Source organism: Schistocerca piceifrons, chromosome 1, assembly GCF_021461385.2.
Source record: "Schistocerca piceifrons isolate TAMUIC-IGC-003096 chromosome 1, iqSchPice1.1, whole genome shotgun sequence".
In the NCBI taxonomy this organism is placed as follows: Eukaryota; Metazoa; Arthropoda; class Insecta; order Orthoptera; family Acrididae; genus Schistocerca; species Schistocerca piceifrons.
In genome coordinates, this window is record NC_060138.1 from 277,054,710 (window position 1) to 277,067,794 (window position 13,085).

At 45.3% G+C, this 13,085-nt stretch overlaps 1 protein-coding gene across 1 annotated transcript in view; it reads left to right on the top strand.

The window, feature by feature from the left end:
* LOC124795361 (regulator of G-protein signaling 11) overlaps window positions 1–13,085 on the top strand; it is a gene marked incomplete at its 3' end in the record, with an annotated part of 224,942 nt that overhangs the window by 139,455 nt on the left and 72,402 nt on the right. Inside the window, exons 9-10 of the mRNA XM_047259363.1 lie at window positions 688–817; window positions 5,373–5,594. Of these exons, the coding sequence (XP_047115319.1) occupies window positions 688–817; window positions 5,373–5,594 (352 nt within the window). The remainder of the gene's footprint in view (window positions 1–687; window positions 818–5,372; window positions 5,595–13,085) is intronic.

Sequence of the window (13,085 nt, forward strand, 5' to 3'; positions counted from 1 at the left end):
AGGATGTTGTTCAATTCGTGCGCAAGGCCGCGGAAGCCGGCCGGTGAGGGCAATATTATGCAATGGGGTAAATTCAACCTGGCGTCCATGTCATCTGTAGTAGTACTCGCTGGCGCCGTGACAGTTGTGGACTACGTGTACATTGCTGCGGACCACGTGTATCCCTACATGCTCGTCTTCTCTTTCAATCGCAGTGGCAACTTCCAGCGAGATAACTGTCTTTGTCACAGAGCCAGGATTGTGCTACAGCGGTTTCAGGAGCACGATAAGTGAAATGTTGATGTCGTAGCCATCGAGTTCGCCTGATCTCAATTCGATAGAACACGCCTAGGACGATATCGGGCGCCAGCTCCTTGCCCGCAAACCATCAGTCTGTGGTTTAAGAGAATTGCGTGAGCTATGCTTAGATCTGGTGTCACATACCTCCAGAAAACGACAAATGACTTTTCTAATCCATGAAACGCAGAATCGCTACTGTATTGTGTTCCAAAGGTGAACCAACGTGTTGCTGAACAGGTGGTCACTATTTTGTGGAAACCTCAGAACTCGTATCCTAATACATATAAGTACATATTCAAGAATAGAAAATTTATGTTTGTTTGAAAGCTGCTGTTCCCTTTATTATCAGCATTACCTTGCTATGTAATCTGCCAAACTACATTAATTTGACACTGCACTGTTTCTCAGGTTTACAGGAGTTTACCAACTATTTGCGCAAGGAATACAGCCACGAGAATATCCGGTTCTGGATGGCCGTCAACGACCTAAGGAGGAGCGCGCAATCACAGATTCATCGCAAAGTAAAGGAGATATTTGAGTAAGTTTTATTGTCAAATTGTCAGCAGCCCACGATATTAAATGTCCGTTTGGTAAATAAATTTCGGATAAAAATGTGTTATTATTATCTTCTGATGTGACGTCATGCAACTCTAATTTATCTAGGCCAATTATTTCTAAGCAGTGATATCGTCATTAGAAATATTTTTAACAAGTTGGTTGCTTGAGGGTGTCGGATGTCATTGTGAACTGCCCAAGCAACAATGCATCAGTGCGTCTAAAGGACATCTTTAGGTATTATGGAACCACTGCTAATACATGACTAAAAGCCTTCTTTTATGCTAGCCTAATTCTAAGTGGGAAGTGTACAGTTGTGAAGAAGCCAAAGTCGGTGGACAGTGGCGAAGATCATCTGAACAGTAACGGGAAGTACAGATACGCCATCTGTCGGACGGGGAAGTAAGGACCTCAGCGCAAGCGCAAAGCTGGCAGTTATTACTGTGGGCTGCAAATCATAGTCCCTTGTTACCCATTATGACTAATCTTTTTGTGGAAGATTTCAAAGAGAGAGCACTCCAGTCGGCACATGCTTTTGGTGACAGGTGGATGACACCTTAGGAATCTGGCCACACTGCACTGCATCGCTGGACGTATTTCTACAACGGCTAAATTTTCTTCATTCTAACATGAAACTGAGAATGGACATTGAGAAAAACGGCGAACTACATTTCCTGGACGCGTTGCTGCAAAGAAATCAGAGTGGCCTCTTGAGTCTCGCTGTACTTCGAAAGGCATAAACCAACGCACACAAATTTATAGTTACAGACCATCACTATCCTTCGCAACCGTAGCGTGCTTCTGCCGTTGGTCCACAGAGGACTAACTTACTCAGTGAGCTTCGCCACCGTCGTACTGTACCCAGCAAAGTGGATATTCCGGACGGGAGATTCGTCCTTCCTTACACTTGGAGCATGTAAAAAATCTGCGACGCTAAATGAAAGTGTATAACAAAGAGGAATGATCGTTTGCCACAGGTCGGCGGCGCTTCCTCCAGAAGAGGAAGATTGCTGAAGAAACATAAAGTTAAATGCGACTTCCGTTCGCCAAGGAAATTTGTATCTCTTCAAGGCTCGATGAAGGACAATGTTGGTTGAGAAGATCCGGTATCTATACGATTCCTCGTAGCTGCGGAAAGTCATACATCGAACAAACTTGTTGCGTCGTGTAGGACAAAGGGTGCGAATGATCGACACACACGACTGGACCAACGAGAGAAATCTGTGGTGGCCGAGCTATGGAATACAAAGGTGTTGTGGACTGGCAAGACAGCCAATCCACAGTGACGGGTAGCCGAAAGGCACGCGTTTAAGCTCACGCAGGCTGGCGTGAGGTCTGGAACAGGTCAGGGATATGAGACTAGCAAAAATAGTACGTATCTGTTGGAATACTTAACTTTAATCCATAATTGGTGAACATCGGTCTGACGGTACATGCATCACAAGATAAATAGCAAATGATAATGGCGCCTTGCTAGGTCGTAGCAAATGACGTAACTGAAGGCTATGCTAACAATCGTCTCGGCAAATGAGAGCGTAATTTGTCAGTGAACCATCGCTAGCAAAGTCTGCTGGACAACTGGGTCGAGTGCTAGGAAGTCTCTCTAGACCTGCCGTGTGGGGGCGTTCGGTCTGCAATCACTGATAGTGGCGACACGCGGGTCCGACGTATACTACCGGACCGCGGCCGATTTAAAGGCTACCACCTAGCAAGTGTGGTGTCTGGCGGTGACACCACAAAAGGTATTAAAATTCTGTCGTCGACTTCTTCGCACTGTGACAGCATAATTAAAGCAGTGGTGAAAATTCGGAGCTCGACGAATCTTGTAACAGAGATATGGATTCCAATAAACACGTCTTGAATCCACCGCTGCAAATATTTGAGTCACAGCGATCACAAAGGAAACTATTGGTCTTCCAACGGATTACACTTCCTTGGCAACTTTAGTATTCAGATGACGTCGGCGAGGATGGTCACACGCCATTGCAGAGGCGTATTTCGGCATGCGGCTCCAGAAAGAAGGCGCTGGCACGGCTAAAAGCAGCACCACAGTAGGAACGGCAGAGAATGCGCTTGCGGTGAAGTCCTTGGTTCATTGTCCTACAGGGGGCATAGCTGTCCCTGCTGCTACCGACTGGAAAATCTTGGTTGTTGGTCATCGAATTTCTCACCTTCACGCCTGTGCGTTTCTTACTTAGTTTAGCACAAATAGGAGGCTTTAGTCTTGGCTGAGCTGTGTGTTCGTCGCATCTGAAGATGTCCATCGGTTCTGCCGATGAAATATTGTAAAAATTTCACAATGTCATCCTACATCTCACCTGAGAAACATTCCTACAACATTTGTAACATATTTCAGCCCAAGATTTGGACACGGAAAGTGGAGGAAATAACTGTAGCGCATTGCGTACTGCTTTCTTCCATAATTACAATAAGAATGAGGGTTCGTAGGGTGTATAGTCGATGTACTTGATAACCTGATGTTGATACGATGAGAATCAAGAACAACTTAACAGGACCTGTATTACCAGTATATTTTAATGGTGCAAGGCAAAATAATTTCGTAACGTTGATTGGAAACGCAAACTAAAAGTTTAGTTTAGATTATGCGGTGAAATAATGAGCAGAAATGATCGTAACTTCAGCTAAAGTACGTACTAAAAATTGTAGCAGACTCAGTGGAGCAGGAAGACTGACCATTTCTTGTCTGCTTAGTGACGCTCAAATGCTGCTCTAATGCTTGCTTGCAGGCGTGCGGGATGTGAGGGGTGTTGAAGGGGCTGTCTGTCTGCAGTCGGTCAAGGGGGTTATCTATGTACAGTTATCTTTTCAAAGTCGTCAACAAAGGTATGCCGTTGGCACAGAGGGTGTTGCTGAAATAGGGAGGAGGGCGGGCATTAGACTGACACTTTGCCATTTGATTCACGATGTCGCATCCGCCGCCCCCACCCCACCCCTTCCCCCCAAGTATCATGCCACAGGAGGACTGAAAAAGCGTAAACACCCTTTGCTGCTTCGGATCACATTTAAACTTCGTCGCATGGTTTTTAACGGTATCTACTGTTTCCATTTTCTATAATAGAGCAAAATTGCGTCCATGCTACTCTCCCTCACATTGCACTTAGAGAAGGATTGAATCGTACAGAGACTCTCAGTAGTGTCAAAGATTGTCAATAATTTCGTTCTGTTGAACATTGCACTGTAAACTGTCGTTTTAGACGGCGAAATATGTATAAGATAACGCTCCAAGTGAAGAGGTGGTTTCACAGACGCCCTTTATGCCACTCCCTGAGGCCTTTTCTTGTCGGTTTCAAGCGTCGGTGTGTCTAAAATGTCTTCCTCGACCATTCATAAGAAAAACGATTTCAACGCTACACTTTGCGATTGTGACCTCCATCGCAGAGGCTTCAAGAGTAGGGGTGAGACGTGGGTAACAGCGAGTGTGACGACCTTCCTATCACGTAACCGTCCACGTTGGCGTTGTGCAGAACAATGGTGAAATTTGGTGCGAATATGACATCATTAACTCATCTTAAATCTGCCATGAACTTCTAAGCTCTGACCTTCTTTTTCGCGTATGTGAACACCTTGTTGTTTGAAGTGTCGCCCAATCCGAGGATAACGTCGCACGGTACCACGCTTTTGCATTATTACAGAAGACGTTTTTAGGCACTTTTTAGTCATATTTCACACCTCCGCGTTGCAATAGGGAAAAGTGACGCTTTTTCAAATTAGTAACGCTTTATTTTTTTCTGCAGTCTATATGGCTCTAAGAGCGGTCTTTATGTTAACAATTTCCACTGCCGAAAATTAATATGAAAGGAGGTAAGGGGGGATGTTACGAGTGTCATTATCTTCATCTTACAGAATCTATCTGTGTCCCGGATTACACGATTAAGGTTTATGCGTCCTTTTTAAGTCAGTACCTTTCCATTGATTGTATATCTTTCCACCACCATGCAGTTTAGAACGTATGTGGTGGGGTACCCTTTCATTTACCTGAGTAATATATTTGCGACTATAGACCTTAATTTCCAGTTTTCAATAGAGTTTACGACTGTATTTGTTGCGTCACAGATAAGATCACCAGCAGAAATCGAAACAATGTTAAACTAATATATGACATATGGAAACCCCGCTAAAAATTGCAGTACTGTGATGTGAAAAGCATATTTCATTCATAATTTTTCCTGACCTTGGATAAGCTGTACTACCACCTTACGGACTCTGAGATATGAGATAGCTTTTTCGACAGAGGGGATGGAAATTTCTGTTGCAATATAGTGTACTCTCCACCAGTATTGTATTACTTGAGAGAGCATTCAGGCTGACAAATAACATTTCTTTCTTTTTGTTTATCAGTAAAATACTTTGCACGCGATAAATTAATCAGCATTGTCCAAATGGTGTACGTGTTTACAACTCAGGTTTGTCAAGACCCACACACACACACACACACACACACACACACACACATACACAAACGTACAGCGAAAACGCTTCATCGATGTGTGCCGAACCAGACTTGCTGTACATTTCAGCGAGTTCCTGGCCCCGGGGGCGCCATGCGAGATCAACATCGACGGCAAGACGATGGAGAAGGTGCACCAGGAGCTGCGAACGCCCACGCGCTTCACTTTCGACTCCGCGGCGGAGCACGTGTACACGCTGCTGCTCAAGAAGGACTGCTACCCGCGCTTCGTCCGCTCCGAACAGTACAAGGCGCTGCTCGCCGCCGGAGTCCAGCCGCTGCAGAAAAAGAGGTGACCTCTCTGTCTGTCTAGCCCCTTTTGCATCGCACACTAATGTCACTCAATCAGAAATCATCTGCTGCTTGATACAAGATTTTATTTTATTTCTTTATCGTTTGGCACAAACACTTGTACGTATATGGTATATTGGACGTTTACATTATATAACCTGAGGGGCTAAGAAAATAAGTACATCGAGTTTTCTGTACATTACTTGTAAGACAAATATGAAATATCCAGTGAAATTAACAGCAACGTGTGTGATGCAATAGACTATGACCAGTAAAAATAGGCTGTCACAAGAGCCAATAAGAAGACCAATAAAGTGTGAATTAAGATAAGCAGTTAATGAACATTAAAGTTAGCTATAAAAAGAACATTAAAATGAACAATAAGATAAGTAACAAAAAACAATGAAAAGGGTACTAAATTTATACAAATAAAGTTGAGTGGATTGAGGAACATGGGCAGCAAGTGTAATCTACATCTACATCAATCTCTGCAAGCCAACTCGTGATGGGTGACTGAGGGTACTTAAGACACCACTAACTGATGTCCTCTCCCTTTTTCACAAGCGAATGGGGCGTAGGAACAGTGATCGTCGGCAATGCTCTCTATCGGCTCTAATTTCTCGTATTTCTCGCCTTGGTCATTACGTGAGATGTACGCGGGAGGATGTAACGTGTTGTCCGACTCCTCCAAGGAGGTGCTTTCTCAAATTTTCATTAGTAAATCACACTGTGATGCACAACGCGTCTCTTAGAGCGTCTGTCAATGGAGTTTGTTAAAATGTCGGTAACGCTCTCGTCCCGACAAAACGGCCGGCCAGGGTGGCCGAGCGGTTCTAGGCGCTACAGTCTGGAACCGCGTGACCGCTACGGTCGCAGGTTCGAATCCTGCCTCGGGCATGGATGTGTGTGATAGGTTAGTTAGGTTTAAGTAGTTCTAAGTTCTAGGGGACTGATGACCTCAGAAGTTAAGTCCCATAGCGCTCAGAGCCAGCCGACAAAACGATCCTGTGATGAAACGCGCGCTCTTCGTTGGATCTTCTCTACTTCTTCTATCAGGCCTGTCTGATAAGGATCCCATATTGATGAACAATACTCAAGAATCGCAGTCCGCAGCTTGTGGTCTCGCGATCGCGTTCTCGCTTCCCGAGCACGGGGTCCCAGGTTCGATTCCCGCCGGGGTCAGGGATTTCACCTGCCTCGAGATGACTGGGTGTTTGTGTTGTCCTCATCATTTCATCACCACTCATGAAAGTGGCGAGATTGGACAGGGCAAAGGTTGGGAATTTGTACGGCCGCTGAAAACAGCGCAGTTGACCCCCCACAAACCAAACTTCATCATCATCATCATCAAGAATCGCTCGCACAAGCTCCACATAAGCCACTTCCTTCGAGGATGAGATTCTCCCTCTGAATCTCAGACTGACATCTGATTTTCTTAGTATTTGTTCTTTTTGTCATTTCCCTTAAGGTCGCTGTGGATAGTTACTCCTAGATATTTTATGATAGATTCTGCTCCCTGTAGTTTAGCATTAAAAGTGTAGTTGTAAAACACTGGCTTTCTTTTCTTATGTATGCGCAATATGTTACATTTATCTACGTTCAGGGTCAACTGCCAGAGCCTGCGCCATCCATCAGTCCTATGCAGGTCGTTCTTTTTTTTCGTTACTGTCTTCTGGCGTTACCACTTTCTTATAGACAATCGCATTATCTGTGAACAGTCTTAAAGAACGTCCGACACTTTCTATTAGATCATTTATATACATTGTAAACTATAACGGTCTTGTCAAACTTCTTTCGGGTAATCCGGAAATTATTTTTACATTTGTCGATTTTATTCCATTAATAGCGATGTGTCGAGTTCTGTCCACAAGCAAGTCTTCAATTCAGTCGCAAAGTCGCGCGGAGTAGCCGTGCGATCTAAGGGGCCTTGTCACGGTTCGCGCGGCTCCCCCCGGCGGAGGTTCGAGTCCTCCCTCTGGCATGGATGTGTGTGTTGTCGTTAGCGTAAGTTAGTTTAAGCTAGATTAAGTAGTGTGTAAGTTTGGGGACCGATGATCTCAGCAGATTGGTCCTATAGAACTTACCATACATATCCAATCTTCCAGTCGCAAATCTGGTTAGATACTCCATAAGCTCGTTCTTTTTTCGGTAAATGATGGTGTGTGACACTGCCAAAAACCATCCCGAAGTCGAGGAACATGGTATTAACCTGAGCGACGACGTCTATTGCTCTATGGATCTCATGGAAGAGATTTCTGTTTGCGAAATCCATATTCACTTTCATAATTTTTACTGTCCGAAAACTCATAAACCATGAGCATAAAACATATTCCACAATTCTACAACAGATTGACGCCAACTAAATAGTTCTATAATCGTGTGCATCTGTCCTACGACCCTTCTTCAAAGCGGGAATAATCTATGCTTTTTTTCCACTCGCTAGATAACCTTCGTTGTTCCGGCGATCTAGGAGTACGATAAATTGCTGCTAGAAGGGGAGCAAGTTCTTTAACTTAATCTTTGCAGAATCTTACAGCTATCTCATCTGATCATGACGCCTTGCCACTAGTAAACGACAGTGTTTGCCTTCCAATTCCGCGATCGGTTATACCAGTGTCGTTATATATTAATATCTAAGCCATCCCGCCAGGAAACTGCAGCATCCTTCACTTCGTACAGATCTGTTTTGGTTCTGGGTACGCTCTGATGTTGCAGCCACTCACAATACAGCCATTTGTCTGACATAGAGCACCAGTCACACTGAGGGCTTGAGTAATTGCTCCATTTGTAAAGAAAGTTCTGGAAGTCTCCATGTGGTGTTCGAAACCTGTTAAGAGCTTTCCACTCTCTGCGGGGAAGTTCGAAGCCAGTCGGTGTAATTTGTGTATGGTCGGAGCTGGGCCGGTCAATCGTCAAGTTGTCGGCGACCCAGTCTGTACGCCACTATACCATGATGTTGAGGACTGTGTCTAGTAACTGCTCCGCTAAGACTTATTGCACCTACCTGGACCTCAACTTTCTCAGCGATAAATGAGGAATGTTCTCATGCACTGCCAGTTCTGCGTCACTTTAAATGCTCTTAAGTTAACAGACCAAGAAGCCATTTCTGCGTAGCGGGAATGGGACAATGTGGCTCAGCACTGGTAACCATTGCAGGGGTGTATTTTTGATGCATCCACTTACGATACGCATCGTGTTGTGCAGTTTGACGTCTGGTTTCCTTACGTGGCTGCTACTCAACAACACAGAGGAGCTGTGTTTCGCGAGGGAGTACACGGTCTAGGGCAGAATCTCACAGCGGAGAAGCACATACTGCCACCTGCTGTTCTCGTACATACCATTCCTTAACCTACGCGTGTCGCCTGGGTGAAGCTAAGGAACAGCCGCTTCAAGGTACAAAGCTAGAGCCATAAATCGTCGCAGCTAGACCAACTGTCGATTTTCCTGGCTTTAAAACACCTGGACTGATAACACGAGGGTACGAGACTAAGTGACCGGAACTTCGGACTCGTCTTCATATACAGTAAACAACACAAAATCGAGTCGTAAAACCAACTGACTTTTAATTGGTCTCTCTCATTTTGGTAGCGATATCCTAATATACTGAGTAGTAGAAAAGATTCTTCGAATGAAAATTCTCTGTTGTAGCTACACTTCGTCATGAACATACGATATTAACAATAAACATCGAGATGCCATTTGATCCTATATAAAAACGGGTGCGACTTCCAGCTAAACATCAGCCACGCACACCTATAAGCTCAACTACTGTCTTGACTACTGTTCTGTGTCTAAAACAGATATTTATTCAACGGCACACATATATTCAACTTTCAAAGATTGTTCTACAATTTTTCAACCTACGACAGTCCTGCTCTAAGTCTAGGTCCAATTGGTGCACTTTACAGCCTTCTATCCGGTGCAGGCGCTGCGATGCGTTTTGATGCATTATAGAAGAGCATCGGATCCTTCTTCCGTCAGTGATCTGCTATGAATGGAATGATGGCGGCTGCGGTGTTTCGAACTGAGGCTCTGGGGCACAATGTCGTAGAGACAGTCGAGGAACACTGCCAGTTACGCTGTGCAAGGTGATTTGTATCCTAGTCAGTAGTGATACTAAGCTGCCAACAGCCTTGCCACCTTGGTAGCACAGGTTCCCGTCAAATCACCGAAATTAAGCGCTGTCGCTCTATCTGGCTTGGAAAGCACTCGGATAGGCGACCGTTCAGGTCTGGCGAGCGCTTTTGGAAAGCGGGCAGCACTTAGCCCATTTGAGGCCAATTGAGGCTCTACTTGATCGAAAAGTAGCAGCTCCGATCACGAAAACTGATGGCCGGGAGAGCGGTACGCTCACCACATGCCCCTCCATATCTGCATCGAGTCACGCCTATGGTCTGAGGACGACACGGCGGTCGGTCGGTCTCTCTTCGGATGGAGTTAGTGTGTGATACTAAGCTCCACACTATTTGTTCCACGTGATGTGTGACGTGAAACATAGTTCTGCCCAGCCGACGTTCTCTGCAGTCAGACGCTAGATTTGTTCGGTGGGATCGCTTTGCCTGCTTACAGGCTACCCCGTTCACCTTTCGTTGCTGGAGGGAAGTCTGTCTTCCTAGAGTCGCGACTCGAGCTCATAAAATCCTCCACAATTGTAGAGAAATGTGTAGACTAGGCTGTGAACAAATGTATGTCGACGCTTAATGAAGCGCTGTCCACAGATAATAAGTGTCAATTTTAATGAAAGTATTCTCGTTCGATTTATTCTCATGTAGAACAATAATTTGGGCCATATGCGAATAAACATAACCATAATTAACATCGGACACGTCTCTGTGTGCAGTGTTAGATGTTTGATAGTGGTGGGAAAACGGGAAGACTTCATGCAGTGGGAATGCATAAGTTAACATTAAATGTGGCAGGGAATTATCAGTTTAGGCAGTACTTAAAAGCTAATTATAGTTCATCACACTTTCTCCACACACCACATTACGCAGTTGATTAATGGGGTATGAGTTACACCCCCAAGAGATGTTGTGTTGCTCAGTTGTTGTTATATATGTACTCAGACGTGATTTGTTTGGTTAGAACAGCTCTGTGCCAGTTAGACCGTCAGAGAGAGCGCATCGCTAGTTCCTGCTACTACTAAGGCGAGTACACCGTTCGCTTGTTACATATTTTTACGAGCTTCAAACAGGGGCAGTGCAGTAATGGATAGGAACTGTGATTGTTGTGTACAGATGCGAGCTGACCTGGCGACCGTTCACTCACAGCTTCAGGCTGCGTTGGCTTCCGTCACACAGCTTGAGGCTGCTGCCAAGGGACGTCACTGTGGGGGATCGGACGCGGGGATGCGAGGGACGTCGAGCACGTCCCACGTGTCCTCCGATCGGTCGACTGCTGTGACCTCCCCGGGTACTGCCTGCACTGAGGTTGATCCCTCACCCGTGGTCGAGTGGGAGATCATTCCAAAGTCTGGCAGGCAGCGAAAAACTTTCCGAGGGGCCGATCGTAGGGCCTCCCCGGTTCGTTTGACGAACATATTTATGGCGTTATCTGTGGCTGACGATGTCTCTGAGCCGGATGCAGTCGTCCACCCCGTTCCAGAGGACGCTTCTCGGCCCGCAAGGTCTGGGCATTCACAGAGGATGGGCTTGCTGGTACTTGGGAGCTCCAACGTTAGGCGCGTAATGGGGCCCCTTAGGAACGTGGCTGCCAAGTACATCTACATCTACATCTACGTCCATACTCCGCAAGCCACCTGACGGTGTGTGGCGGAGGGTACCTTCAGTACCTCTGTCGGTTCTCCCTTCTATTCCAGTCTCGTATTGTTCGTGGAAAGAAGGACTGTCGGTATGCCTCTGTGTGGGCTCTAATCTCTCTGGTTTTATCCTCATGGTCTCTTCGCGAGATATACGTAGGAGGGAGCAATATACTGCTTGACTCTTCGGTGAAGGTATGTTCTCGAAACTTCAATAAAAGCCCGTACCGAGCTACTGAGCGTCTCTCCTGCAGAGTCTTCCACTGGAGTTTATCTATCATCTCCGTAACGCTTTCGCGATTACTAAATGATCCTGTAACGAAGCGCGCTGCTCTCCGTTGGATCTTCTCTATCTCTTCTATCAACCCTATCTGGTACGGATCCCACACTGCTGAGCAGTATTCAAGCAGTGGGCGAACAAGCGTACTGTAACCTACTTCCTTTGTTTTCGGATTGCATTTCCTTATGATTCTTCCAATGAATCTCAGTCTGGCATCTGCTTTACCGACGATCAACATTATATGATCATTCCATTTTAAATCACTCCTAATGCGTACTCCCAGATAATTTATGGTATTAACTGCTTCCAGTTGCTGACCTGCTATTTTGTAGCTAAATGATAAAGGATCTATCTTTCTGTATATTCGCAGCACATTACACTTGTCTACATTGAGATTCAATTGCCATTCCCTGCACCATGCGTCAATTCGCTGCAGATCCTCCTGCATTTCAATACAATTTTCCATTGTTACAACCTCTCGGTACACCACAGCATCATCTGCAAAAAGCCTCAGTGAACTTCCGATGTCATCCACCAGGTCATTTATGTATATTGTGAATAGCAACGGTCCTATGACACTCCCCTGCGGCACACCTGAAATCACTCTTACTTCGGAAGACTTCTCTCCATTGAGAATAACATGCTGCGTCCTGTTATCTAGGAACTCCTCAATCCAGTCACACAATTGGTCTGATAGTCCATATGCTCTTACTTTGTTCATTAAACGACTGTGGGGAACTGTATCGAACGCCTTGCGGAAGTCAAGAAACACGGCATCTACCTGTGAACCCGTGTCTATGGCCCTCTGAGTCTCGTGGACGAATAGCGCGAGCTGGGTTTCACATGACCGTCTTTTTCGAAACCCATGCTGATTCCTACAGAGTAGATTTCTAGTCTCCAGAAAAGTCATTATACTCGAACACAATACGTGTTCCAAAATTCTGCAACTGATCGACGTTAGAGATATAGGTCTATAGTTCTGCACATCTGTTCGACGTCCCTTCTTGAAAACGGGGATGACCTGTGCCCTTTTCCAATCCTTTGGAACGCTACGCTCTTCTAGAGACCTACGGTACACCGCTGCAAGAAGGGGGGCAAGTTCCTTCGCGTACTCTGTGTAAAATTGAACTGGTATCCCATCAGGTCCAGAGGCCTTTCCTCTTTTGAGCGATTTTAATTGTTTCTCTATCCCTCTGTCGTCTATTTCGATATCTACCATTTTGTCATCTGTGCGACAATCTAGAGAAGGAACTACAGTGCAATCTTCCTCTGTGAAACAACTTTGGAAAAAGACATTTAGTATTTCGGCCTTTAGTCTGTCATCCTCTGTTTCAGTACCATTTTGGTCACAGAGTGTCTGGACATTTTGTTTTGATCCACCTACCGCTTTGACATAAGACCAAAATTTCTTAGGAATTTCTGCCAAGTCAGTACATAGAACTTTACTTTCGAAT